General features: G+C 37.8%; 1 protein-coding gene across 1 annotated transcript in view; it reads right to left on the bottom strand.

Annotated features, from left to right (window-relative positions):
• LOC114052192 (dynein heavy chain 3, axonemal-like) overlaps positions 1-26,049 on the bottom strand; it is a 176,229-nt gene extending 150,180 nt beyond the window's left edge. Inside the window, exons 1-10 of the mRNA XM_027874669.1 lie at positions 26,014-26,049; positions 22,400-22,504; positions 21,021-21,243; positions 20,672-20,683; positions 12,630-12,754; positions 11,925-12,114; positions 8,397-8,592; positions 5,394-5,519; positions 3,109-3,304; positions 625-804 (exon numbers count right to left, since the gene is read on the bottom strand). Of these exons, the coding sequence (XP_027730470.1) occupies positions 625-804; positions 3,109-3,304; positions 5,394-5,519; positions 8,397-8,592; positions 11,925-12,114; positions 12,630-12,754; positions 20,672-20,683; positions 21,021-21,243; positions 22,400-22,504; positions 26,014-26,049 (1,389 nt within the window). The remainder of the gene's footprint in view (positions 1-624; positions 805-3,108; positions 3,305-5,393; positions 5,520-8,396; positions 8,593-11,924; positions 12,115-12,629; positions 12,755-20,671; positions 20,684-21,020; positions 21,244-22,399; positions 22,505-26,013) is intronic.
• Positions 26,050-26,448: the final 399 nt, after the last annotated feature.

Genomic DNA, 26,448 nt, shown 5'->3' with positions numbered 1-26,448 from the left:
ATTTTTACTAAAAGGAGGAAGTTCAGAATTTTTGGTCTAGGAAGGCAAAGGACTTCTTCTACCACTTTACAAAATAAAGCACATAAGCAAGAAGTAGTGGATAGAGTGTTAGAATTGGAGTCAGGAAGACCTGGGTTTAAGTCCTACTTCTGACACTTAGAAGTTATTTGACTCTAACAAGACACCTAAACCCTCTGAGCCTCAGTTTCATAATCTGTAAAATGAGGATGTTGGACTAGATGGCCTAAAAGGTCCCTTCTCACTTTAGATCTATAATCTATACACAATCTCTTAATTTATAAGATTTAGCATAGACCAAAAGCATATATTAGTTTAAGAAAGACTTCAATTCATGAAGAATATATCCATAATGGGTAATTAAAGGAAGTTAGAATTGCTCTGAGAGATTATTTCTCAGAGCATTTCTAACTTCCTTTCTAATTTCCTTAAATCAGCCTTGGGCATTAGAAGGTGACCTTATATAGTACAACTATGTGCTCCCACTAAACATCCCTTGGTGCATTATAATGGATATTTTTTAGATTCTCTTATGTTCCAAGTCTTTCATCTTGGTTGGCATATGTCCTAAATATCCCAGTCCCCTATCTATGAGTCACACTGTACCTTAGGAATATTTTCAGAGTTCTTAATGATTTCCATGAAGCAGCTGTAGATTAAATCCCAGCATTCCTTAAAAGGTGGATCAAAGATAATCATTGGTTCTTCCACTTTGAGTTTTATGAGGATTACCTGAGGGATGAAAAACTCCATCTCTTGATAAGGAGGATCAAAATCATTCCCATCCTCAAAGGAGAAAAAAAAAGGAATAGTAGTTAGAAAGTGAGAAATTCTGGAATTAAGGCCAAGAGAATAGTAACTATTGGCCTATGCTTCTTGAAGTTGGTGTGGGAACCCAATAAGGAGGTGATTGCCTCAGTTCAGGCAGGAAATTCACACTGGCATGACAAGTTATAAGTCTCATGGCCAGTCTCAAGACACTGCACAGTAAAAACTTTGTAAATGATTTTTTGGAGGAAAGGGGAAGAAGGTTGCCAATTACTCCAACATGCCACTTAATAAAAGTTATACTTATTGATGAACTACTATATTACAATATTCCTACCATGCTTCTATGTGGCAGTTGAAAAGTCCTTATGAAATAGTCAGATTTAGAGAAATCTCTAAATCTGCTGCTGAGCCTTTTATATTAACAAGTACTTTCCAGTTGCCTCCATTCTTTTCAGAATCATCTGCAGCCAATTCTAATAATCCAATTCAAGTATATTTGGTTCAGAAAAAAAATCTTCAGAGTTTATTTTAAGGGCATTTTAAATGAGTCAGTGGATTGCAAATGAGTTTCAGTAACCTTGGTCTTACTTAGGGAAGGATCAGAAATGCTGGTTTCCATAGACTTCTCTGAAGTACTAATTAACCACCTGTTAGATCTAGAGTTGGAAGGGACCTCCCAAACCACCTACACCAATCCCTTCATTTTATAGATGAGAATCAAGGAGATTAAGTGACTTGCCCCATGTCACACAGATAGTAAGCATTAAGGATGGGATTTGAACCTGGGTGTCCAAGCCTAGAACCAATGCTCTCCCCTTGTGCGGTCAAACTGTTTGTTTTTTTTTCTTTTTTTCTTTTGTACCTAACACAATGCTTAACATATATTAGGGGCTGGATAAATGCTTACTGATTGTTTGATTAATTGCTTGATTGACCTCTGTGATTTTAATTTAAATAATAATAGCTAACATATAGCACTTTAAGATTTGCAAAGCATTTTACAAAAATTATTTATTTGATCCTCACAACCACCCTGGGAGGTAGGTTCATTTTGGAGTTGAGGAAACTGAGGCTGATAGTGGTTAAGTAACTTGCTCCTAGTCACATGGCCAATAAGCATCTAAGACAGGATTTGAACTCAGTCTTCCTGACTTCAGGCACAGCACTATATCTACTGCACTACCTAAATGTATACTTCAAAGTCCAGTTTAAAACTCCAGTATGCCCCACACATCCACTTATGATCAGAATTGATGAGGGTCACTATGTTGTAGAGACTTATTTTGCTTTATGCAACGGTTCCTAAAAGGTTGTATGTATAAACTGGATTATTGTAAATAAAATTGTTATTTTAAAAGTAGCAGGAGTGCTTGCTATTTTTAAAATTGCTATTGTGAAATGCTTTTGAAAGTAAATAATTAGTTTTTAAATTTGCTTTTTGTTTAGACCCAGATCTTCTTCATGTATTAGCTACACATAAAAGAAAACATTTTAAATAAGTTGAAGTGTGTGAATATAATATAATATTTTTGTGCAATAAAAAATTATAAAGATATAGCACAGTACAGTGGTCAGAGGGCTAGCCTAGGACTCAAGAAGACCCGAGCTTACATCTTGCCTCTGAAACAAACTGGTTGTGTGGCCATGAGCAAATCATTTGACTGCTCAAGGTCCTGGACATAGTACATTGTAAAGGAGTTGCTGATGTGCATTAGCAGAGCAAGTTTCCAGGAGTCCCACACACTAATGAAATTGTAGATTCAGACTCCCCTACCAGCATATAAATATACATGTATGTATGCATGCATACAAATATGTATAGGTATATATGTATAGGTATGCATACATGTATGTGTATGTGTATACATGCACACGTGTATACGTATATACACACAGGAAGATTTGTAGGAATTGATGCAGGGTAAAGAAAAAAGAAGCAAAAGAAAAACTTCCATGATGACTACAATAACAAAAATGGACATTTTACTAAAAGGCAGATTCATTGCAATGAGCAATCTTGGATCCAGGGAACGGAATACGTTCCTCCTCTCAAGAGAGAGGTGGGGGGAGGGTAATTACAGGCACAAAATGATGTATGGTTGCTTTGTCAGCCAGTTTTGCTTAATTATTTCTTTAAATCTTTATTACAAGGGAGGATTGTGTGTGTGTGTGTGTGTGCATGGTGGGGGGTGAAAGGAACCCCCCCAAACCAGAGGTACCAACGAAATTTTCTAAATACAAAAATTATACACCTATCATATAATGATGTTCTTACTACTTTTATCATATCCAAAAGATTAGCTCACTGTCCACTTATACCTTGTGAATCATAAAAAACTCGACAAGATCCTTCAGTGAATTAATCACTAACTCCCGGAGCTGCAGGGACATGAAGGAAGCCACTGAAGCAAAATACTCCTCAATAATTCGAGAGGATTCAAAGTCACTCTTGGGAGCAAAACGAAGCCAATGATCCTTCTGTGAGATAAAATGCTGGGCACAGGTGGGAATCCACCTGCAAGGACAAAAGGCAGCCTGGGGTCAGATAGGTATTTGAGCTCTGGGGACCTTTCTCACTCTCGGCCAACTCTTCTGTCAAGGAAGATGGGTGAGGGGATCCTAGGGAATCGAATAGAGTAGGTGGACCCCTTTCCCACTAAAATAGCGTCATCAATCAACTATCTCAGTTTCTTCAAGACTCGGCTTGGGTGCTATCTCCTACTAGAGGCCTTTCATCAACCCCTCAGTTGTTAATATTCTTTACTTTTTTGAAATTCACAATTTAATTATTATTACTATCATTAATGGTAGGTACTGTGGAGAATACAACAGATGCAGAAGATGTGAACACATCTCGAGGACCTCCAGGAGCTGGAAAGATGTATTTGCTTATTTGTATACATGCTGCCTCCCACCAGTAGAATGCAGTTCTTTAAAGGACAGAGACTCTATTTTGTTCTCATCTTCATAATCCTTACTGCCTTGTGTCTACCCATGGATAGGCACTGAGCCTCTGATTTCATTGGTATAGGGAACACCTAGGTGAGAGAACTCTGGCTATCAATGCAGGGACCTTCTCTTACTGTCTTAGAGAGTAACCTAGAACAAAGGCATCAAATATGCTGCCTGCACCTGCATTTGCAGACTACAACGCTCCCCAGTGCAAAGGAACCACATTAAAATGTAATTGGGAAATATTTAATAAAATAAATAAAAATACAATAGAATACAGATAATGTTAATATGTGGTTTTCTAAGTCAATACGTGGTCTGCAGGGAGCTGCTTTACAGCCAGCTTTCTATACACCTCATCAATGCTTCTCTCAGGTGCATAGTGGACACGTGAGAAATGTTTTTGAATTGAACCTTCTGACCAACTTTACCCATTTCCCCTTTCCCAAGAAAATAAATGAGATAAGCATTGAAAAGATACTTTTCCTATGGTATCACCCATATGGCCAGGACTATTTGGTAAAATACACTTAATAAGAAATGTAAATTTCTTTTCTTCTTAACCATTAGATATTATACGTTATACCACTTCACCTTCCTTTTACTCTTCGGTCCAGTGACACTGACCTCCTGGCTGTTCCTCAAACAAGACACTTCATCTCTCAGCTCAGGGCATTCTCTCTGGCTGCCCCCCATGTCTGAAATGCTCTCCCTTCCCATCTCTTTCTCCTCTCTTCCTAAGCTTCCTTCAAGTTCCAGCTAAAATCCCAGTTTTTACATGAAGGCTTTCTCAATTTCTCTCAATTCTAGTGTCTTCCCTCCATTGATTATATCTAATGTATCCTATATATAACTTGTTTGTGCATAATTATTCCCATGTTGTCCCTCCCATTAGGCTGTGAGATTCTAAAGATCAGGGACTGTCTTTTAACCTTTCTTGGCATCCCCAGTGCTTAGCATAGTACCTGACATATAGTCGGTGCTTAATAAAGGTTTATTGACTGATTGAAAAAAAAAGAAACTGAAATAGGGCTTCCTGCTCAGAAAGAGAGAAAGTAGAATTAAAGGTGAAACATTGCCCTCCTTTACTTCAAGCTCTCATCCCCACCCAATACATGCCCCGAATGCTAATTTTCCAGGGAAATCATTGCCTAAACTCTTCCTGCTATTCAGTGGATGGTATTTTCCTTGGTTCTGGATGCAGCTACATATGTATTCTTATAATGGCTAAAAATGAATTGTCTTAAACACTGGAAACCTCCCTGTCCTTAGGATGTTGAAGTTAATCAGCTGGGTGGCCAAAATACAAGAATGTTAAAATCTTCCACATCACCAAGAAAGGACTCAAAAGTTTGAAAGTCAGTGATGGGAAGTAGGTGCTATAATAGGGAACAGATGATGGGAGAGGCTCCAGGAGAAAGAACCTTTGTGAAAGCAAAGGAATAGTTGGAAGGAAAAACACAGGAAGGGGGGAAGCAATGAGAAGTGCAAGAGTGAGGATGATGAATGTGAGGGTCAATCAATGTAAGTATAAAGAGAGGCTAAGATTTTGCTGTTCAGCATTGAGGACCAGTTTAAACTTCAGCTGGTTCTCAATTTTAATTCCAATTGCTTCCGTCTCATTAATATCACCATTTAGACATAATATTGACCTGTCAAGAAGAACTTGACGAGCTTCAATGCAGTGCTGTTTAATGACTTTGAAAAACTCATTGGGTAATAGTGGCAATGGTCCTGCAAGCAATTCTGCTGTTCGAACAAACCTGATGTTACAAAATCTGTAAGAGAGAGTTTTTTGGAAAACCTGTGTAAGTTAAATTATTATTATTATTATAAATATTATAATTATAAGTAAATATTATTTTAAAATTAATATTAAATATTATTAAATCAAATTTATAGATCACAAATAAAAAGTTTTCCCAGTTTTTCATTAAATGGGACTTATGATTAATGATTATTTATGAGGAACTTTAATGTTAATTATATATGCATATATATTTCTTATTTAAAAATACTTTGTTTCAATCAGCAAAAAAATCTGTTTCCTCCCAAGTGAGAAGAATAGAAAAACAAAACTCATCACGCAATGCATAGTAAATAAAAAAAATTTCCACATTGGCCATGTCCAAAAAAAATGTCTCATTCTGCACTCTTGATCCTTCATCTCTCTATCAAAAGGTAGGGAGCATATTTGTCCAAGGATCAGCCTTGCTAAGTTCAGAGAGACTTATCATCTGAGGATTATCTGTATTACCTTGCATTTTGTGGTATATCCTTACACACACACACACACACACACACACACACACACACACGTACATTCTCTTTTGATAGAATGTAAGCTCCTTAAGGGCAGGGATTAATTTTTGTCTTTATATACTCAATGTCTAGTATAGATTAAAGCTATTCAGCTTTATCTTCTTCATTACCCCTCTCATCATCTCAACACATTACTGTCCATTATGTCATATATCCCAACATATTACTATCCAGTCATTCTTCTCTCTGGTCCCTGAGGAATTCTCTCTAAAGTTAATCCCGATACCAGCTCTACAGGTTTTATGCCCCCCTGACTTCTGAGGGATCTTTCTCAAACACATATACTCTAGGCAGCTAGGTGGTACAGTGAATAGAGTGTTGGGCCTGAGGTCAGGAAGACCCAAGGTCAAGTCTGACCTCAGATACTTACTAGCTATGTGATCTTGGGCAAGTCATTTAATACCTGTTTGCCTCAGTTTCCTCATCTGTAGAATAGGAATAATGATAACACCTACCTCCCAGGGTTGTTATCAAATGACATAATAATTGTAAAGTGCTTAGTACAGTGCCTGGCCCATAGTAAGCACTCTATAAATGCTAGTTATCATTATCATCATCATCACCATTATTATTCCCTCTCTTTTCAACCTCTGTCCTCCCATTGGATCTTTCTTCTTTGCCCTCAAACATGCATAGGTCTTCCACTATCAACCTTTGATGACCCTATTACTCCCTCAAGCTATGATCCTATTTCTCTCCCTTTCTGAGCCTCATGTTCCTCATCTATAAAATGTAAATAACAAGACTTGCCTTAACTCCCTTGGAAGGTACAAATGTAAATTGATTTGAAAACTTTAAGGTGTTAATAAATGTTCCACACTAATGCATTGTTGGTGGAGTTGTGAAATGATTCAACCATTTTGGAGAGCAATTTGAAACTATGCCCAAAGGGCTATAAAAATGTGCAAACCCTTTGACCCAGCAATAGCACTCCTAGGGCTGTATCCCAGAGAGATCATACAAATGGGAAAAGGACCCACATGTACAAAAATATTCATAACAGCTCTTTTTGTAGTCGTGAAGAATTGGAAATTGAGAGGATGCCCATCAGTTAGGGAATGGCTGAACAAATTGTGATATATGAATGTGATGGAATACTATTGTGCTATAAGAAATGATGAACAGGCTGACTTCAGAAAAACCTGGAAAGACTTGTATGATCTGATGCTGAGTGAAGTGAGCAGAACCAAGAGAACGTTGTACACAGTAACAGCCACATTGTGTGATGACTAATATTGATAGACTTAACCCTTCTCAGCAATACAAGGATCTAAGACATCTCCAAAGGACTCATGATGGAAAATGCTATCCACATCCAAAGAAAGAACTATGGAGTTGGAATGCAGATCGAAGCATACTATTTGCTATTTTTTTCTTCTGTTGTGTTTTGTTTCCTCTTTCTGGTGGTTCTTCTTATTAGTTCTAATTCTTACTTACAACATCACTAATATGTAAATATGTTTAGTAGGAATGTATGTGCATAGCCTATATTAGATTGCACACTGTCTTGGGGAGGAAGATGGAGAAGGAGGGGGAGAAAAATTAAAAATTCAAAAGCTTATGGAAGTGATTGTTGATAATTCAAAATAAATTAATTAAAATTTAAAAAATAAATAAAAATAAAGAGGCCTGATCCTGGTTCTGCCATTTATAGACTGTGGGGTGTTGGGTAATTCTAGGGCTTCTACTTCCACATCTATAAAATGAGGGGTTTGGTCAAGATGATCAGTGCTCTGCTCAAATGCTATGAAATGCAACTTTAATCAATGCTTAATATTAATTTCATTTTAAAATGTTGCTGTAGAAGCTTATACAACTGAATCTGTGTGATTGTCATTCAACTGTAAGCTCCTTGAGGGAAAGGATTGTTTTTCTTTTTCTTATTTGTATCCCCAGGGTTTAGCACAATGCCTGGCACATAGAAGGTACTTAATAAATGTTAGTTGAAATCCGTTTAAAAAAATGTTCCATGCAGCAGTATAATAGAAAGACCAACTGGGAGTCAGTAAGATCTGGGCTCAAGTCCTGTCTGTCCCTACCTACATGTTGGCTGTGTGACCCCTGGTAAATCTCTTAATCCCTTAGCAACCAAGGAAGATCTCCAAGATTACAAATTGTGGCAGGAGGTGATCTGCAATGATTGAGAAAGTTCTCTAAACCAGTCTCCTATCAGTTATAAAAATGATATCAAATACTGTTTATACTTGCTGCTTCCACTTCACTCCCTGCCCATTTCTTTCTACACTCCTTATAATCTGACTCCCATCACTACTTTTTCCTGTGTTTAGCACTTGGTAGACACATAATAGCTATGTAATGAATGGGTGTCTTACTCTGAAAACCACAACTCATTCAGGATCAGCATCATGGGATTCACTATAAAGAGATGCTCTTCATTCCACATCTTCGCAGCCTTATATTCTTTGTTCCATGGCACTGGTGCTCGAATTATTCTTTGAGGAAACACGTGGGGGATGCTGGCAATAAAGAGTCTTTCTTTCTCCAGTGGATCCATCAGAATATAATCAACTATAACCAAGACAATAAATACAACACTCTGTCAGAAATGCCTAGGTCCCCCACTTTAGTTGCCCTCTTTGCTGGTAAAACATTCCTTCCTTTTCTTTCTCCATAATTGGTTTATTGGCTTATATCCCCTGGCATTGACTAAGTGAAACATTCTTCCTGGGTATTTGATTTTTTTTTTCTTTCCAGAGGGAGCTCAGAAGAAGCAGGAGCAGATCTTTAGGGCTTAGAGTAGAGTGAACCTAAGACTGAACCATATTATAGAACCTAAATATCTTAAATATAGCGGGGATGACATATGTTGGGGATGAAGAAAATATCTATCAAGGATTGAGTAGAACCCTTGGAACCAATTGGATTAATATTTTATAAAAGGAGTAAAATTTTTCATTAAATAAGCTGAATGGCTACTATTTTGCCTACATTGAAGGGTGGGGGGAGTTTATATGAAATAATATGGTAGAATGGAAAGACACTGACTCTAGAGTAGGGATTCTAAATCTGGGATCCATGAACTTTAAAAAATATATATTTTGATAACTATTTCAATACGAAATGCCCCAAAAGTCTTGGTACAGTTTTAAGCCTTTATGGCTTAAGTTTTAAGCCATAAAGGCTTAAAACTATACTGAAACTTTTGGGACAACCTACATTTTATAGCTTAAGCTTTAAGTTTAAGCTATAATGGGGATAATAATAACACCTACCTCAGAAGGTCATTAGAGGATTAAATGAGATAATATTTGTTAAAAGCATTTATCGCAGTGCCTGGCACATAGTAGATTTGATATAAATGTCTGTTTACTTGCTTACTCACCCTGTAATCTGTAATCCTATGTGTTTTAATTTATGAATTTAAAAACATTATTTTGAGAAGGGATTCATAGACTTCACTAGATTGCCAAAGGGGTCCATGACACAAAAGAATATTAGGAACGCCTGTTCTAGAGTCAGACAACCTGGGATCAAATCCTACCTCTGTCTCTTGTTACCTTGGACAAGTCATTTTTTGTTTCAGAGCCATAGTTTCCTCATCTAAAAAAATGAGGATGCCAGACTACATGGGCTTTGAGGTTCCTTTCCAGCTTCAAATCTATTATCTATATATTTGTTCATTTTTCAATAAGCTATGCTCTTCAATTCAACTTGACAAGCATTTATTAAATACCTATTATGTGCTAAGCATTGTGCTAGGCACTAGTGACACAAAGGAATAAAAGAAAATCATTCCCTGCTGTCAAGGAGTTTATAGTCTACCCAGTAGAAGCAACATATACATAGATAAGTAGATAAAAAGTGATTTTGATAGAGAGAGACCTCTAACAACTGGAGAATGAGGAAAGGCCTCATGTAGAAGGTCATACTTGAGTTGAGTACTGAGAGGAGTTGAGTTGAAATGGGAAAGCATTCCAGGCACGGGCTATAGAGGCCATTCTCTGAGAGGAAACGTCTTAAGTTACCAGGTGATATGGAAAACAGGGTGCTTAATGCCTGGGTGGTGTTTAGGTTATAACTGCTCTATGGGACTAACACTAGGTAAGGTTGAGAGCTTACACAAGGGAGGTGGAGGGCAGAGTCGGAATCCCAGTATTCTGTGTTGGAGACAAGTTTAAAGATTGCCTGGAATGGGAAGGGTGGGATGCAACCCATCATCTCACCCTCTCAGTTGATCACACACTCTTTGGGGTCAGGCCACACAGCCTAGAGATAACCTTGGTCTCCATTTTGGAGACCACTGCTCTATGTTACCAAGAGCTTTTAGAATCTTGACTCTGTAATGTATTAGCTATTTTTTCCAGATTTGTGTCATCTGTTAGTTTGTTAAATGTACCTTCTATGCTTTATCCAAGGAATAAACTATTAAATATAATATAAAAATATTAAACTGCATAGGACCAAAGCACAGATCCTTTGGGGCTCTTCACTGGAGGCTTCCCTTCAAGTTGTCATTGAGATATTAATGACTAGTCTTTGAGCTCAGTTCTGAATTCATTTAATTGTACTGTCTTCTAGCCCAGTGGTTATCAAAGTATGATTTGCAAATGACTAGGGGGTCCATGAGACCCTTTCAGGAGGTTCTTGAAGTTAAAACTATTTTCATAATAATACTAAGTCATTATTTGCCCATTAAAATAATCTTCTCTTTTCCAGCTACACGGTTGTGTGAGTCTGGATTTTTTTTTTCTTATACTTCAATCAAAACAACATATCCCAACAAAATGATATGAGAATCCAGCTGCCTTCTTTTAAGCCAGATATTGAAGAGATTTGCCAAAATATGTAAAAAAAAAATGCCATTCTTCTCACTAAATTGTTTTTATCTTGGAAAATGTAGTTATTTTTTCACAAATATATGGTATTTGCGTTGTAATGGGTTCATTATTTTTTTTATTTTTTATTTTTTTGCTAGGCAATGGGGTTAAGTGACTTGCCCAGGGTCACACAGCTAGTGAGTGTTATGTGTCTGAGGTCATATTTGAACTCAGGTCCTCCTGAATTCAGGGCCGCTGTACCACCTAGCTGCCCCCATTATTATTTTTAAATAAATTAATAAACACGTCTTTAAAAAACTTATCAGCTTTCACTTCTAACATGGTAAATATCAATAGACATAACCCTTATCAACCAAAGTTCCTTAGAGTCCTCAATGATTTTAAGAGTGTCAAAGGGCTCTTGATAATTTTAAGCATGTCTAGGAGTCCTGAAATTAAAAAGTTGGAGGATCACTGCTCCAGCCCATTCCTTTTCATCATTTACACAAAAACAGCATGAGAGATTTTATCAAATGCTTTGCTAGAGTAGATCCCTAATCCAACTCCCTTGTTCGACAGATGAGGAAACTGCAGCCTAGAAAGGTCAAATGACTTCATTAAAGTCACAGAGATGGCAAAGCTAGTACTTAGACCTAGATTTTAATAAAAGGATTTGTTCTGTAAAATTTGGATTCAGTCAAAAGGCCATACTTAAGGATATAGAAGGCCAAATGTGGCCTCAAGGCTGCAGGTTCCCCAACCTGATCTAGAGATATTTAGATGGCTCAGTGGAGAGAACACTGGGCCTGAAGTCAAGAAGACATGAGTTCAAATCCAACCTTAGATACTTTCTAGTTGGGTGACCTAAGTTGGCAAGTCACTTAACCTGTAATTGCCTCAGATCCCTCAACTCTAAAATGGTGATAATAACATCTATCTAGAAGAGTTGTTGTGAGGATCAAATGAGATGATATTTGTCAAGGCACTTAGCACAGTGCCTGGCACACTGTAAACACTTAATAAATGCTTATTTTCTTCCTATTGAATATACCAAGCCATGACCTTATGTGTCCTATGATTTACCAATATCCTTCATGAGACTGTGGTAGTAGTCTTGTTCATTCTCCTCCACAAGATTTCTTAATAAGGGCTCCAGGTTGGGACTCTTTATCAAGTGCGATGGAATAAGTTTTAGAATTCGTTCAAGTATATTCTCATCCTGTTGGGCAATCATGTCTTTCCGAATCCCATGAGTCACATAATAATAATATCTCTACCGAAAACAAAACAACAAAACCAAACAACAACAACAAAAACAGCTTTAAAAAGGAAACTAGTGATTAGACGGACTTACTGAAACTGCTCTGCATAACTTAACTGAAACTACTGACAATCTTTCTAGGGACATTTGCCCTTAGACTTGAGACTCCATTGCTTTTAACTTCATTCCCCCTTTATGACTTTCCTTTCCTTCCCCAGGGTCACACAGCTAGTAAGTGTCTGAGGCTAGATTTGAAACCAGGAAGATGAATTTTCCTGACTCCAGGCCCAGCACTCAGTGCCCTTATAGCACCACTTAGCCTCCCCAGTTAAGTGTCAAGGGAGCAGTTATTTCTTATTGTCTTGAGGAAGAGGCTGACCAGCCATTCTCCTTGTCTGCAAAGTACCAACTAAGAGCAAAGAGTATGAAACAAAAGCAAATAAGTTTTTAGTTGGATTCAAAGAAGCACTTCTTGGACAATGGGTTATAATAATCAATGAAGGGAAAGCAAACAAAATGGGGCCCACCTCCAAGTCTAACTTTGAGGGTTCAGGTTCTTTTTTAGCCATTTCCTTTTCTTCTTGGATCATCACATCAATCTGTTCTTCTGGACTCATTGGCCGGCTCCCAGGGAAATCAGAAATATCTATTCCTGAGACCATCGAATTTATGGAAGTCAAAGTCTTAATGGGTAGTATGCCTCTGAAATAAACACATCCTCTCTTAGTGATCTGTTTTTTTTTAATTGAGTATTTTACTTTTCTCCAGTTACATGTAAAAACAATTTTTAACTTTTTTTTTTTGGTGAGGCAATTGGGGTTAAGTGACTTGCCCATGGTTACTAAGCTAGTCTTGCTAGTCAAGTGTCTGAGACTGGATTTGAACTCAGGTCCTCTTGACTCCAAGGCGAGAGCTCTATCCACTGCACTTCACATTTGTTTTCAAAACTTTGAGTTCCAAATTCTCTCCCTTCCTTTCTCCGCACTCCCCACTCCCCAACCCCCATTGAGAAGATAAGCAATTCGAAATAGGTTATACATATGTAGTCATGCAAAACATATCCATAATAATCACGTGAAAGAAAAGAGACCAAAAAATCCTCATGAAAAATAAAGTAAAAGAAAAAAGTATGCTTCAATCTGTATTCAGATACCATCAGTACTTTCTCTGGGGATGGATAGCATTTTTCATCATAAGTCCTTCAGAGTTGTCTTGGAGAATAGCTTACTCATTCACAGCTGATCATCTTGCAATATTGCTGTTACTTTGTACATAGTACATTTCACTCTGCATTAGCCCATCCAAGTCTTTCCAGGTTTTTCTGAGAGCATTCTGCTCATCATTTCTTATAGTACAATAGTATTCCATCATAAATGATCTGTTTTTACACCAAGATATTATGTTATCACATCCTACCCTCTGCAGACTGACAAAGGTAATTCTGTACAAATCATGCAGGCCGCCTCTGCTCTGTACCTTCTAACAGAATATTTCTGTCCACATTTATTCCCTATGTTGTATATTCTTGTATGTCATTGAACATCTACTAGGTATCCATGTCAATGGCTTGTTAGCTCAGTTGCATAGGGTATGTACCAATAAGGCTAAGGTCATAAGACTAAGCCAGTTCATTTCCCTCTATCCGTTATCAACAGGCAGCAATTCCTAACTCTAGCCATCTATTTCCCAAATGCATGTAATGTAGTTGATTTTAAGGAGAACTGTGTGAGAAAGTGTGGATGAGTCAGTGCAAATCAATCTACTAGAAAATAATTAAGTGTATACTTTGAGTGGCTACTATCATCTTCCTACATGAAGGGAGATACATGTAGCATACATAAGGCTACATCAGGCCAGGCTTGGGTAAGTGTAGTGAGGTTGAAACCTCGAGAAAGTCATTCATTATGTCTAATCTGCATCCTTTCCACTGTAGTCCAAGAAACTCATTTGCTCTATCCCTTAGGGAATAATAGAGAATACTAATTACCTGGCTGGAAAGGGTGCCTCATTCTCTCTCTCTGAAGATTCTAGTGCCTTACTAGAAAAATAGAAAAAGGAAATAAACTTTTTCAGTGGACAATGTAAGGAGCACTTCATCTCTGCTTTCTAGATGGCCTAGTGTCTGAAACCCAGGGACCCTGGCCAGGGTTAACTTTATGGACAGGAGGAATAAGCAGCCACCAGCATGATTTGAGACATTGCTCCTCCTGCCCTGACTTTCCCCCAAAATTTCCTCTTCCTGCCCATCTTTGAGGACTAAAATCCCACTACTATGGGATTTCTCTGATGTTATTCTCTAATAAAATAATGCAAATAACTGTATATGTAACTATAATTTATTTGCCTTAATGTATATGAATATGTCAGTTCCTTCCTACTGTCAGAATAATGACAATGAAAAATTGGAAGTACGTGAAGTATTAGATATTTGAGGCTTGCTAAAGGGTGGGTTATGCTTATTTCCATAATTTAAAATAGCAGTTATTAAACTGTGGTTTGGGAAGTCTCTATATTCTCTCAGTGGATCTGAGAGGTCATTATCATTTTCCTAGTAATACTATTTTAATTTCTAATAGAGTAAATATCCTTAGATATAACCCATATAAATAAAAATTATTTTGCAGGGAGAGTCTTTAAAAATTTTTGAGAGTGTCAAGAGGTCCTGAGACCAAAAAGTTTGAGAACCACTACTTTGAAACACTGGTAAGAATATATTATACGCAGAGAATAGTTCATATTTATTTAGCTTTCTAACATTTTCTAACATTTTCAAAGTGCTCACAACTCTATAAAGTATATAGCATGAGTTATGTTACAGTCATGTTACATGAGTCTTGTTACAGATGGGGAAACTGGAGTTCAGAGAGTGTTCACAACTCTAGGGAACAAAATCCACTGGTTAGGAAGTATCAGAGTCAGGATTCAAACCCCAGTCTCTTCTGACTCTAACTCTATTGCTTTGCCAATTACTGCCACATCCTACCCTGCATCACCACCAGGAAGTGGTATGGCTTAGAGGACAGTTATCTTCTCAATCTGAAAGACCTGAGATCAAGTCCCATATCTGATATATACTGGCTGTGGGATCCTGGGAAAAATCACTTAGCTTCTTGGTAGCCTGGGAAAATTTCTAAGACTATAAATTGCAGAGAGGATGCCAATATGCATGGTAGCGCGAGTTTCCTCATTGAGAATTCCCTGTACCAATGAAATCACAATGAAATCCAGTCAAATCTGTATCTACATCTGTAACTATATCACCTATATCTATAATGATGGCTATGAGGCTGATGAGGGAGAAAGAGACCTCCTAAAAGGTAAAGCAGGAAGGTAAACTTCACCTATTTTATAAATGAGCCTGAAATCAGTCCTGTCCCATACGGAATGCTCAGTGTGGTAGATTACCTGAAATTATCAATTTTGCTTCTGGTTGAAAACTTGAGTCTCTTCACATTGGGCCCATCTCTTGAAGCTGAAAGTGGAAATGACAAAGGCAATAATGACAATGAAGTGACTTAGTGCCATATCACTTCTTCCTTCTCTTCTGAATTTTCAGACCCACAGACAATGCTATGTCCAGCAATTAGGAGGTGTAGCATGACTGAGTGAAAAAAGAGCTGTTCTGAGAGTCAGGAAAGTCTGGATTTCAGTCCCATCTTTGATACATACTGGCTGGGACCTTAGCAAGCCAATTAACTTCTCAGTGCTCAAGGCAATTCTTTTTTTAATGGTGTGTCTTTTTGTAAAATAATATTTTATCTTTTTTCCCCCAATTAAATGTAAAAATAATTTTCAATATTTATTTTTTAAAGTTTTAAGTTTCAAATTCTATCCTTCTCTCTCCTTGCTCTCTGCTCCCTGAGATGGTAAGCACTCTGATACAGGTTGTACATGCACAATCATGTAAAATATATTTCCATATTAGTCATTTTGTGGAAGAGAACTCAAACCAAAAAAAAAATGAAAAAAAAAAGAAAGTGAAAAATAATATGCTTCAATCTGTATTCAGATGCCATCAGTTCTTTCTCTGGCAGTGGATAGCATTTTTCATCATGAGTCCTTTGGAATTGTCTTGGATAGAGGCAACTCTTAAATTGTGGATAAAGTAATGGCCTACAAAGATAGAAAAAGTTCCTCAACCTCAGAATTCCCTTTACCAGTGAGATGACAGCTATCACACCTACTAAGTAAACCTGGATAATCCACTTAACCTAGTGCTGATATGCTCCACTAAAGGGAGTTTCTTTATTGAGTGCTTCTTAAAACAATGAAATCACAAGTCAGGAGAAAAAAAAATCACAAGAAAGATAGCATAATGTGAAATGATGTCCAGAGTCTGTCCTGGAGGATAGACAGGATATTTGGGGATTAATTAGAAGATGTGGTGGTGTGTAAGGAAGCCAAACTCAGAGTCAACAGAAGTGAGTTTTAGTACCAAGCCCACCACTTTCCTGGCTGAACACATTACCCAATTTCCCTGCACCACAGTTTCCTGCTCTGTAACCCAAAGACAACAATGCCTGCCATGTCTAACTCATCGGGCTACTGATGGAATCAGATGATATGTATATTACAAACTGGCAAACTACAAAATGCTCTATAAATAAGAGAAATTATAATGAACAGCTAAGCACTCCAATCCATCCTCTTTAGCTATCAAATTGATCTTCCTAAAGTTCAGGTCTGATCATGTCATTAATGTTTCCCACCTCTCACCCCCAAATCCTTTCCCATTCAATAAACTCCAGTGGTTCGAATTACTGTCTAGATCCAGTTATATAAAATCCTCTGTATGGTTTTTTCAGTTCTTTATAACCTGGTCCCTTCCTATCTTCTTCAGACTTCTTACGCCTAACTCTTCTCCATTTAATCTGCTCTCCTGTGGCACATCTCCATTCTGTTTCTCAAACAGACATTCCATTGCTATCTCTAGTGCGTGGAATTTTCTCCCTAATCTCCACCTCTTGGCTTCCCCATCTTCCTTCAAGTCTCAGCTAAGGTCCCACTTCCTGCAAAAGGCCGTTCCCAGTCCTTGTTTACCTTAATGCTTTCCCTTTGAGAGTATCCCCAATTGATCCTGTACATATCTTGTTTGTACAAAGTTGTTTCTATTTTGTCTCCCCCATTAAGTTGTGAGCTCTTGAGTATTGTTTTTTGCCTTTATTTGTGTCTCTACTGTTTGGCACAGTGCCTGGCACTTAATTAAATGTCTAGCAATTAATAAATGCTAGTAGATTGTCTGAAGCAGGGCTGGATTTAGGAGAATTTAGAACTGTATGTATTGCTCTTTTTAAGGGCCTGAGCTGCACTTCCCTAGTGTTCCGACACACATGTGTTCTGTTCCAGTCTCCAAGTTGGAGCCGGAACCTTTACTTCTACTCCTCCCAAAGCTGATTTTACCTTGTCCCAAACTTTGGCCAGGCCATAACTCTAACCTTCTAGTGTCTTTAAGTCCACAGTTAACTTTTGCTGCAGCAGAGGAAAAAGGGAAACCCTTAACTCTCCCCAGAAAGATTAAGGAAAATAACATTATTTTTTACCTCTTGCTCCTGGAATGCCAAATCTCAATTCCTTCTCCACTCTAGTACATCCTCATCCTTCACTCTACTGCCAAAGTGATTTTCCTTAAAAGCAGATCTGACTATGTCATTCCACTACTCAAGCTCAATTACCCTAACACCTCTAGGGTAAAATATAAATCTTTCTGCTTGGCTTTAAGAACAACTTTTGTACATTTCCTTGTGTAAAGGTAAAGGTTCACCCCAAACCCAATTAATTACAATAGCCCAGACATCTTGATTAAATTAATTAAGCAAAAGCAAACTAGTTTTTTTAAAAAAAAGAGTAAGTTAGGTATGATTAAGTCCTTAATTGGGTGTGATTGGTTGCAGAAAATAAAGGCATGCCTCTTGGGTTACATATAACAACAGCAACCTAGTTTAGAGCTAGTCAGTAAAATGGGAGAGGACTCCCATTTTGGCATTACAAGCCAAAAGGCTGAGGATTCCAAGCCCCTGAAAGTGAATTTCTTCTACTTCTTCCCTAATATCCATGTTGCTGGAGAGATTGGACTACTAGGAGATGATGCAACCAATTGATGCAACTAGTTGTAATTAGAGCCATGGTCAAAGATCTCTTAAGAAAAAGCACCTGTGGGGCAGCTAGGTGGCGCAGTGGATAGAACAACAGCCCTGGATTCAGGAAGGCCTGAGTTCAAATGTGGCCTCAGACACATAACACTTACTAGCTGTGTGACCCTGGGCAAGTCACTTAACCCCATTGTCTAGCCAAAAAAAAAAAAAAAAAAGAGCCGTACAAGAAAAAGCACCTGAGTGTACAGAGATGGAACTGATAAGGTTATAACTTGTATTACTTCAAATGGTTGGAAGACCTGTAGGTCTCATTGGTAGCAGTATCCACTAAAGGTCATAGCAATGTCTGATATTGTATTTGCATCAGGAGCCAAAAGATACATTGGGGACAAAGTTGACACATCAGGGAAAGGTAACATCATGACTTCAAGGGCACTGACCCTGAGAACCTAGCAAAGTTACACAACACACTTGTCCCTACCATTAGAATGTAAGTTTCTTGAGAACAGAGATCTCTGTACTTGTATCTCCAGCACCTACCATAGTGCCCAGCACATAGTAGGTACTTAATAAATGTGTGTTGGTCAGTTGGTGAAGCCACACTTTGAAAATCCAGTCCAAGTGCCAGCTCTTCCAAGAGGCTACCTTTGACTACTCTAGAGCTCATGAATACTTTTCTTTTCTCACAATGAATCATACACACACACACACACACACACACATACACACAAGTATACATGTATATAAGTAAATATAATACGCATGTGTATATATGTGTATATGTATACATAGTACCTTATTGTTTTGAATTGTATCTATTCTATCTATCTTGTATTGTTACCTTATTATTTTAAATGTATATATTTTTTCCTCCCTAGTAACTTATAAACTCCTCGAGGGAAGGGACTGGTTCTCATATTTCTTTTGTATCTTTCATCAGGCAAGTACTAAGTACTTAAATACTTAACAAATATTGTTATATTAATTTGACACCGCATATTTTAAGTGTTTGAAATTTTAAAGCAAAATGAGTAACTTCCTGCTTTTCTTACATCATTTCAAAATATTAGGAGTCTCATTACTTCTAGAGCACTGGTCAATTTTAGCTGAATGTGTAGGGTTTTTTTTAAACAAACATTTATTAATTCTAAAAGGTATAAACTAGTTAACAAAAAGGCAATACAACAAATTGGAAGATAACTATTATGAAATTAAAATGATAAATTATGAAATTCATTTAGGATCAAAAGTCAACAGATGGATTTTATGTTTCTAGGCCAACTAAAAAATGTCTCTGTATGTTTTTCAATTTTGTAACCACTAAAAAGTAAATAAAGCTGACTTTCCATCATTGGGAATCAGTAAGGACAGGAAAATCAGGATATTAGAAATTAATAATCAAAATAAAATGTATTTTAGCCTGGATTTTAACTTTTTTTCCTTCCTTCTACTGAACCTTTCATCAAAACTGCTCTGAAATCCCAATTTGCTTTTCCCTTCCTCTCCATACCCCTAATCAACAAAGTGGCCCAGGGGAAAAAACAGTAAGAAAAATAAAGATAACCCACAAACTGGGTAAGTCCTCACATAATTGAGAATTGCCAATACTGAGAGACTAGATTCCTTTCTTTCTTCTTGAGTAGTAATCCCACTAATTGGCAAATACTAGATCACATCTCTAATCATAGGATCCAAGATTTAGAGACAGAAGGGATTTTTAGAGGTCATCAAGCCCAAACTTTTCATTTTACAGATGGGGAAACTGAGGCTTAGTGATTTGCCCATGGTCACACAGTGTCAGAAGGAGGATTTGAACCCAGGTCTTCTTGACTCCAAGTCCAACACTCTATCCCCTCTAGCATACACACACACACACACACACACACACACACACATACATGCACACACACACATATATACATATATACATGCATACATACATCTACATCTACATGTATATATTGCTGCCCTTCTATAAAAAGTGTTTGCCTAGATAGGAATTTTTTTTTGCCAGAAATTCATCTTAAAAGTACCCCCACCATATATCCAATGATTATATTTATAGCAAATACTCCAGGCATGGGAGAAGGTTATGGGAACATAGAGATAGAGATAGAGGTAAGGTTAGAGGTCTAGTCCAACTCCATTTTCAAGTGAAGAAACTGAGGCAAAGAGAGGTTAAGAGACCTCCCAAGGTCATACAGGTTATAAGCAGGATTTAAATATGGGCTTTCTGTCTGGAAATCCAGTAATCTTTCCAATGTACTCTGGTGTCTCTGAGGAACCCATGGCCAGTTTCATTCAGCTCCACAGATTACACTTTGATTCACCCCTACTCACATACTTAGCTTTTTGGAGAAGAAATTTCTAAGGGAATCTAGATTAGCAGGATCTGGAAGTGATTTCAACCCCATACTTTCCAAGAAGGGAGTTGTTTCTTGGGGACAGAGGACATCAAGGGGCAGAAGATCACTTACCTGTGGCTAAATCTGTGATAGGGTAATACAAAAGCTATAGGAACCATGACACTTTGGGAGAGAAGGCCCAAAGCTCAAAATGAAAAAAAAAAATAAAGGAAGTAGACTAGTTATTATATAATTTCAGATAGAATCATAAGAAGGTGGGATGGTTGGCAGAGCATTTTTAGGAGGAGAAATGAGGATGTCAGATAGGCAAAATCTCTTTGGGTAAGCCCAAAGGAAAGAGGATAGTTTCAGCTGTTAACAAGAGTGCAATACTAGGACATCTCATGCTTTCTCCCTGCACTCTCCCTCCTTTAATGAAAATACTAGCACCATCTAATTTTATTCTGAAGCTAAAAGATACCCATTTTTGCTTTCCGACACCCCATTCCAAATGGGGTGATGATTGTAACAGGCTGGTAGATCTTCAGCAGGTCCCTCAATTTCAGGTCTCGAGCCATCATGGAATAGTTGTTAGCAATGGAATCACTGGGACCACGATAGTGAATTTGGTCCTTGAATGGTACAGCCTTAGTCCATGACGTCCTTTGCATCAAGGGAGGATAAAAGCTGTGTGACATGACTGTCTAGATTTGGAGAAAGCCAGAAGAAATATAATAGTAACAACTCATGTTTATATTGCGCTTTACATATTATATGATATCCTTGAGAGTACAGACTATCTAACTTATTCTATTTTAAATCCCTAGTGCTTAGCATAGTGCTTTGTACATAGAAAGCATTTAATAAATGCTTCTTTTCATTCATTCATTCATTCATTCATTCATTCATTCATCCATTAATAGAAAACATGACAACACTCTGGTTGTCCATCTGTTATCCTTTCTCCAAACATTCATGTCCTTTCTTTGACTTTCTTTTTGTACTGCAAACTAATCTGTTCAGCAAGGTCCACAGCAGGTCTCAATGTATCAAATACTGAAGCTAAGCACCTCTTGTATGAATCATTTTGCTCACAGGAAATATCAACTCCATCTTTCTAGTAGGGTAAGGGGAAAGAGTGCTAGATCAGGGGTCAGAAGCATTACTTACCTTGACAAATTACCTACCTATCAAAAGGATACTGTGTAAATAAAATTGAAATTAGTTGAGAAAGAGCTTGCAAAGTCAAGAACCATGTAAATAAGGGTGTTATTACTATAGTATATTTTATAGTGCAAATAGATCTGGTCTTAATTAGATATATCAGAACAAGTATATTGGTCAATGTCTCCAGTCCCCAAGTGCCTCACCCAAAAGTTCCAAATGAAAAAAAAATTAAAGAAAGTGGACTAGTTAAAATATAATTTCAGGTAGAATCATAAGAAGGTGGGATGTTGAATTTATGAGTTGAATGGTTGGTCCTGTTTGAATCTAAATTATTTTAGAGCAGGGACTGTTTATTGCTTTTCTATTCCCACCCAGTACCTAGCACGGTAGCTGATCCATAGCAGGCATTTAACAAATATTTATCCAATTGAATGAAATAGAAATTTTTGATCATCTGACCAGTATCCATGGATGTCACTTCTGAATTGACAACAAAGCTGTTCAGACAACCATCATTACCTCTTAAAATAGCACTGATAAGTAAGTGTGTGTGTACATGATGTGTATGACCTTTGTTGCAGGGACTAGCCTGATGCCTCAAAAGATTAAGAATAACCTCTGGGTCTCAGCACATCATCTCATAACTCTTAGCGGGGGGAGGGGGAGCCGGGAAGCAGCATTTCTACAGCAGACCTTGTAGAGGTCAGACGGTTCTTCATTGGCAGATGGAGGCAGAGGCGGCAACTCTGGTCGCATCTTAGAGTGGCTCATGTGATGTATGGAGTCGTTTCTGGTGGACTGTAGAAAATAAGAACAAAGATTCTTTTAAAGGACTAGGATATGTCTATAGGACTCTGGCTGGTGAGAGGGAAGAGGGGAATAGGAGGAAGGCACAGACACATTACCATTAGGAATTATAGAAATTTGGTTGAGTACGTATTTTTATTTTTAAATCCCCTCTTTCAGGGTTCTTCCTAGATCATTCAGAAGATTGCATTATCTCCTTTATTTAGTTTCTGTATTATATTGGTTAATGGAAGTTATTGCCAGAAAGAACCTAAATTTAGAGGCACCTTCCAGGTTTGAAAAGCAAAGTCAGGAGCTGACCACATTTATTTCATTCCTCCCAAGCCCCTGCTGCTGGGCAAAAGATAAACTCAATTATCTCCTCCAGCTATTATCCTATGACTCTCTTTCCTTTTTCAGTCAAACTCCTTAGAAAAAACTATCCATACTCATTGCCTCCACTTCCTCTTTTCCTCAACTGTTGGAAAAACTGGGTTTTGACTCAATCAAGCAACTGAAACTCCACAATATATTTTTAAATAGATTTTTATTTATATCTTTTATTTGTACATCATCTACAATTTGCCCTGTATCCTTTCCTCCTTCCAGAAAGCCATCCCTTAAAACTTTTTTTTTTAAGAAAAAGAAGAGAAAATAAATTCTGCAAAATCCAATCAATGCATAGGGGGAAAAATCTGACATTATGTGTAAAGTTCTACAGTAATGGACACCTTCCCCTCTCCCCAACTTATGCAGAGGAATAAAAGATGTTTTTTTTATTTGAAACTCAAAGGAAGCCAGGGAAGCCACTAGGTGGAGATGGAGAGGGGGACATTCCAGCATCCAACACCATTCTTTCAGCCTCTCAGATGTGTAAACTTGGCATTGTTTTCAACTTTTAATTCTCCTTTACCCCACATATTTAATTAGTTGCCAAATCTTGCCATTAATCTACAATATCTCTTGCATCTGAGCCCCTCTCTTCACACAATCATCACCTTAGTTTAGGCCTCACTCTAATACCCTCCTAATAGGTCTCCCTGCCTTTCTCCCTCCCCACTCCAACTCAATCTCCACCTGGATAACAAAGTGATTTTTTCCTTAAGCATAAATCTGACCATGTCATTCTCTTATTCAATAAACTTGAATAGTTCTCTGTTATCTGTAGGACTAAATATAAATGCCTTAATTTGGCTTTTAAAGCCTTTTCACAAGTAGAACCTATTTTTTGAACTTATTCTACATTATTATTTTTCCTGGACTCTACAGTATAGCCAAACTAGCTTTTACTTTTCCTCACATGTCATACTCCATGTCATACTCCATCTCCTATCTCCATGTCTTTGCTTTGGTCATCTCTCATTTCAGGCATATACTCTATAGAATCCCTCTTTTCTTTCAAGACCCACTTCAAGCATCATCTCCTACATAAAGTATTTCCTTTTCTCCCAAAAGTCAATTTCCTCTTTTTCGATCTTATAATTATCTACTTTGTATTGTGTTGGATTTATTCTGTAGCTATTATATTTGTTATTTATTTATATATGCATATCTCATCTGCCCTGTTAGAATGAAAACTCTTTTAAAGTAGAGATTGTTTCTTTTTCTTTTACTCTAATGCCTAGCATAGCACATGGCACATAGTAGGTATTTTATAAATGTTTGTTGATTTGGTGAGCTGAGCACACATCCCCCAAATAATTCCCTCTATAACCAACTCTAATTGGGGCTGAATGTATCTCTCTCTATAGTGCATTGTCTTTCAATCTGAAATGTGACTAAATGGATTGGTTTTTTAATCTCTTATTGTGTTTTGCGCATGTGAAGCCTCTAATACTTGGCTTTGTCATTTTATCAATGTGGATAGTAGATTCACTAACACAGATTTCACCCCCTGTATGACTTAATAGGCTGTCTTTAAGATTTCCTGGGACTAAAAAAATCATCATCCTGCAGTTAACCTGGTCATGAGACTCTCCAGCTTCACTGGAATTATCATCAGATGACAGGCATGAAGCTTCTCTCCAGGTCTATCTAGAAGCCTTGGAATATTGGTAGGACCTCTTAGATTTATGCTATTATGGCATAGTCTTTGATAATACAGGACCACCTTTGTAACACCTGAATCTTGAGTAGTACAATAGTGGAAAATGTCTCTGATTCTGAGTTTGAATACCTTTGCTTTAGGGTATTTTAAGTTTGCTTTATGTATCTGGAGGGTTAGGGCCTCATGAATTACACCAAGTGTTGGCAGTCTAAGCCATATGTGCCAGGATGGCATGCTGCCTATTGCACATGGGCCAGCTGACACTTGCCACCTTGCTGCCTAGGAGAGTAACCAGCTATTATCCTACCTCCTCCATAAGAGGTGGTCCAAGTTCAACATCAATGCTGCCCTAGATCCACAACCTCCCAAACCCCAGTCACAAACTTGGTATATCACTTCTAAAAGACTGCTGAGCACTGTAATTCCTTAAGTAAAACCATGCAAATGATTTGCAGTTTTAAAAACTCTTGAGCCCTGGAGCTCTTCTAAAAAAATTGGAGATGGTACTGTCCATTTAGTTTAGTTCTTTCCATTCTGAGTATGGGGACCTCAGAGATGGACTAAAAATCTCTGTTTCTGTGGTACTATTCCCCAAGGTCAGGCAGCCAAGTATACAATATCTTACAGTGTTTTCTCCCTCCCTCCCTCCCTCCCTCCCTCTCTCTCTCTCTCTCTCTCTCTCTGTCTGTCTCTCTCTCTCTGTCTGTCTCTCTCTCTTTCACTACTGAAAATAAATATGCCTCTCTGATCAACAGGTATGAAATCTCCCCAGCTAAACTTAATATGCCAGCTAGGCTCCTACTGCCATAATGGTTGCATGAAAACAAAAAACTTGGGCAGCAAAAGCAGGTACTCTACCATTCAAGAAAGATTTTTAAAATTGCATCTTCAGTGCCCTGAAGTCACATGTGACTTCTTTCAGGATCTCAGAAGTGAGGCATTTATTGTTACATGTTATATGTTAGAATAGTCTCCTTCCCTCCCCTTTCTTTCCCCCACCTCCCCAGTGAGAGTTTTCTATCAATGGCAGTCTGTCCCTTGGCCTGGCTTTAAATCTAACTCAAAGATCCCTGATTAAAAGGATGGTTCACAAATATCACACAATTAGAATATCTGCTTCTCTTTCAGCAATTGCACCTTGTGCTAATAACACCATCATAACATGGGTTAGCCACCTCAGAATGGAAGCTTTAAAAGAATGATTAATTTTCAATCTATCCCTGTTAGCTTTTATGGCAAGCTCTAAAGAAATATGGCTATGTGCCAGGGATCTAAAAATCCAAGTACAAAAGACAGCAACAAATCACAGTAGTCATAGCTCAACAGAAATAATCAGACTGGGCCAGTCAGGAAGGTTCCAATGTGGTGGTCAGTTTATGACAAGGCCATAAGAAAAATGTTCTAAACTCAATGGAAATAGAATTAAGGGTCATAGGGCAGAATAAGCATCCATTAAAATCTCCACACCACTCACCTTTTCAGAAGGATATTTACAAGTTGAAAAATTCATGATGTCCAGACAAATGGGGTACTTATCCTGAGTCAACAGACAACCCTTAGTATCTGAAAGCAAGTTTCCACCAGACAGCTCCAAAATGCCCCAGTCTATGCATCATAATGGAAGCATCACAATGGATTTTTCAGGAAATTCTGGCCATAAAGGAGGTCATAGGTCTTGGAAATTTGAGTAAATCCCTAGGAGGAAAAAAAGGAAAAATGAGACACAAAGTAAAGAAACTAAGAGTTTACCAAACTCCCTCTTTCTCTATCTTCCACAATTTGTCCATGTTCCTTTTCCTTCCCCTCAGGCTATCTTGGTAGGTCCACATCTAGTATAGCCCCAAGATTGGAAAAGTATGCAGGAGCTTCCTCTGTCACCTCAGTCAGCCTCCCTCCCCTCCCTCCACAC

Source organism: Vombatus ursinus, unplaced genomic scaffold (genome assembly GCF_900497805.2).
Source record: "Vombatus ursinus unplaced genomic scaffold, bare-nosed wombat genome assembly UNPS02014807.1, whole genome shotgun sequence".
Lineage (NCBI taxonomy): Eukaryota > Metazoa > Chordata > Mammalia > Diprotodontia > Vombatidae > Vombatus > Vombatus ursinus.
The sequence above is the reverse complement of the archived record's forward strand: the minus strand, read 5'-3'. Positions and strand labels throughout refer to the sequence as shown.